At 35.7% G+C, this 3,293-nt stretch overlaps 1 protein-coding gene across 2 annotated transcripts; it reads left to right on the forward strand.

Moving 5' to 3' along the window:
• On the forward strand, positions 445 to 3,086 carry LOC107622693 (LON peptidase N-terminal domain and RING finger protein 1; the record flags this gene model as incomplete). 2 transcript variants are annotated; one of them, XM_016324673.2, is given in 9 exon segments in its annotated part: positions 445 to 577; positions 805 to 903; positions 1,050 to 1,132; positions 1,219 to 1,303; positions 1,394 to 1,480; positions 2,117 to 2,178; positions 2,346 to 2,539; positions 2,625 to 2,685; positions 2,909 to 3,086. In XM_016324673.2, coding segments are annotated over 9 exon segments (915 nt in total), but the record flags the coding sequence as incomplete, so codon positions are not given.

Below are 3,293 nucleotides of genomic sequence, written 5' to 3' on the forward strand. Positions count from 1 at the left end.
TATAATAAAAATTTTTATTTTATATCCAATATTACTAGTAGGGGTGTAAGTTATCGAACCAAATCGAAATTTACCGCAAAATCGAACCAAAATTTACAACAACCGAATAAAAATCGAAAAAAATCGGTTTTTTTTAATTTTTTTTCCGAAGTAAACCGATCGGTTCGGTTTGGTTTCGATTGGCTCAGCAGAAAACGAACCGAACCGAACCGAACCGCAGAAATGATTTAGTAATACATTGAAATGGAAATTTTAGACTTAACAAATGTGTTTGTTTTATGTTTAGTTGTTGGAATGAGTTGAAATTGTGTTGAATTTGAATGTAACGTAATATTATTTCAGTTTATTGATTGTTTTGAACATCATTTTACTAAGATTAATTTTCTATTAATTAGAATTTAAAAACCGAAAAAACTGACCGAACCAAACCGCTTTTAGTTAAATGATAGCGGAGTAGAGAGAGAGCACGTAGTGGATTTTGGTCCGCTTATGCATCTTCTTCTTCTTCTTCATGGCTGCTCCGTCGTCTCCTTCTCCCTTCCACGACGCCCTTCCCGATGTCAATGACTATGTCTGGGTCTGTATTCATCAATGTACCCTTCCTTCTACGCCATTCATTCTTTCATTCATTTTCTTTCAATTTCAATTTTCGATTTTCAATTCGAATTTCCTTCTTTCTTTTACTCATATACTACTTTGCCTTCTGTCACAACTTAGACAACTTTCGCTATTCTGTGGTCCCTCTTTTCGTATACAATTAGTTTAGATTTTATTATAAAGAATGTAGCATGGGTTGGATTTCAGGAAAAAGAATCAGACGGATTGCCGTGGGACACACTTCGCCATGTTTACGAGCTTGTGCAGAGTGGCAATGAAGCATTTCGAGAGAATAGAATGGAAGAGGTAGTGTTTCACTTTTAGGGTGCTAATGCTAATGATTTTTGTTGCATTGTTTTGATTTCCACTTTTATGCATGCTTTATTCCTCTCCTTACATTTGGACAAAGTGATGCTTTATGCTATGTCCCTAAAGTTTTGATATTTATTCAGGCAATCAGCTTTTATTCGCGAGCCAATAACATTAAATCTGGTGATATGGTCATCCTCGGCAATCGCTGTGCAGCTTATATTAGGTTGGTTATTTAGTATTCCCCCAAATTTATTAAGTTTTGTAAAGCTGCTTAGTGGTCTCATGGCAACCACAATGTTTTCCAATCAGGATTAGTCAATATTTAAAGCATAGAACTCCATCGGCTTCGGAACATAGACCATTGAGTGGGCTTGATCCTACAACACTTGCTGAAGTATGTCCTGCATTGTTTTGATCATGGTGAATATTATCATCTTTCCAAACTAATTTGCTCTTAGTAGTTGACTCTTGACATTCATTCCAGCTGGGTTTGAAGGATGCTGAGAAGCTTGTTGACCTGCAAAGTAATTCAGCTAATCCTTACATTTTAAAGGCCCATGCACTTCTTTTGGTAAGTTTCATAAATTGGTTGATCTCCCTTATAGGATCAATCGCCTCTAAGTTCTAAGAACCATATTTATTTCTAATTCACTTCAGATATGAACTAGTTTCTTAAAATCTATAACCGTATGTCAAAATCAGCTCCCTCTTACCTACATATATGATTTCCGAATGATGCCAAACACCTCCTGTGAGGGTTAGTAGCTGCTTGAGTAGGATATCATGAAGTGAAGCGAGGCTGTGGAGCTGGACATGATTGCTGTTATGGTTATTAGGATAATAAGCAACGAACAATGGCAACATTATTTTAGTAATTCATGGTGATTTAGGGGATAGTCGTAAATAAAGTAGTACAATGAAAATGATTTGGATTTGTATAGTATTAATTAGTTGCTTATGTAGGTAGATGTCTCAAGTGGTTTTTAACTTTTTATTGTGCAGGTCCTCTAAAATTGCCAGTTTTTTATGGCATAAAAAGTTATTATGTGGCTGTAGTCAATTGTAAACCCTTTTAGTCTTGCCAGAATACGGAGCTAAGGGGCTTAATTCTTTAACACTTGCTTTTGTGGCCAACATTTTCTTTATAATTGTATTCATATTATGCATATTATGCAAAACTTGCTATGACAATTTATTAAACTGACAGTTGGAGAAATATGAGAAAGCCAGGGATGTTATTCTTTCCGGTCTACAAGTCGATCCATTTAGGTACTACTTATTATGAATCTTGCTGTATCTTCCTTTTTCCCCTTAATTTCTTTTCTATGTATTCCTTGTAGAAATGTTGATGAAATTACTTATTGTAGACTTTTGCAAGAGTCATCTTATTGAAGTAGATCACGGGTTCCTTTTTTGTTTCCTATGATACTATGCAGCAATCCTCTTCAAGCTTCTCTTCGAAATTTGGAAAGACTGCCATCTCATTCAACAAGGATGGATAGACATGCACAACCAGAGCGAAACGATGAGTTTGATTGCACTCTCTGCCTGAAGTTGCTGTATGAACCTGTTACAACCCCTTGTGGACATTCCTTTTGCCGTTCATGTCTATTTCAGTCAATGGATTCTGGTTGGTATTAGCTCATCTTGATTATCTTTTCTCTATGAATTCATATCTTATCTCTACTCTGCTAATTCTTGTCCTCAATTGTTAGGGAACAGATGCCCTTTGTGCAGGACAGTTCTGTTTATTAGTCCAAGAACATGTTCAATCAGGTAAAGCTGTCAAAAAATTTGACTTATTATGTGGTTCTCTGATTGTAAGTTTGTAGTTCAATACTCCCTTTGGTATTTATACAAGGCACATCCTAGGGTTATGAGGACACATTTAGCTGAATTTGGTTTAGTCTTAGATGTTGGAACAAAATAAAAGTTCTAATTGATTTTATGGACACCTTTTTTTGCTAAGATATTTATAGTCTTGTCAACCTTTTTCTAGTGTGACATTGAAGAACATCATAGAGAAGAACTTTCCTGAGGAGTATGCAGAACGGAAACAAGAGCATGACAGTTTAATCAACCCTGGTGTAGATTTGCTGCCCCTCTTTGTTATGGATGTTGTCATACCATGTCAAAAGTTTCCGCTCAATATATTTGAACCTCGGTATAGATTGATGGTGAGTTGATTATGGATGCTATGCTATAACATATTGTTCTTAAGAAATAATTCAGTCTTTTGTAGTGCCATCTGGTAAATGTTGATGGGTAGTTTTGAGTGGTTTGGTACGTTAACAAGTATCCTTTTCTCCATGTGAAAAAACAAATATTCTAACTGATAGGGGGGATTTGCTGAATAATCTTCTGGCTTTCCCGTAAAGATATTA

The sequence above is a fragment of the Arachis ipaensis genome, chromosome B10 (assembly GCF_000816755.2).
Source record: "Arachis ipaensis cultivar K30076 chromosome B10, Araip1.1, whole genome shotgun sequence".
Taxonomy (NCBI): domain Eukaryota; kingdom Viridiplantae; phylum Streptophyta; class Magnoliopsida; order Fabales; family Fabaceae; genus Arachis; species Arachis ipaensis.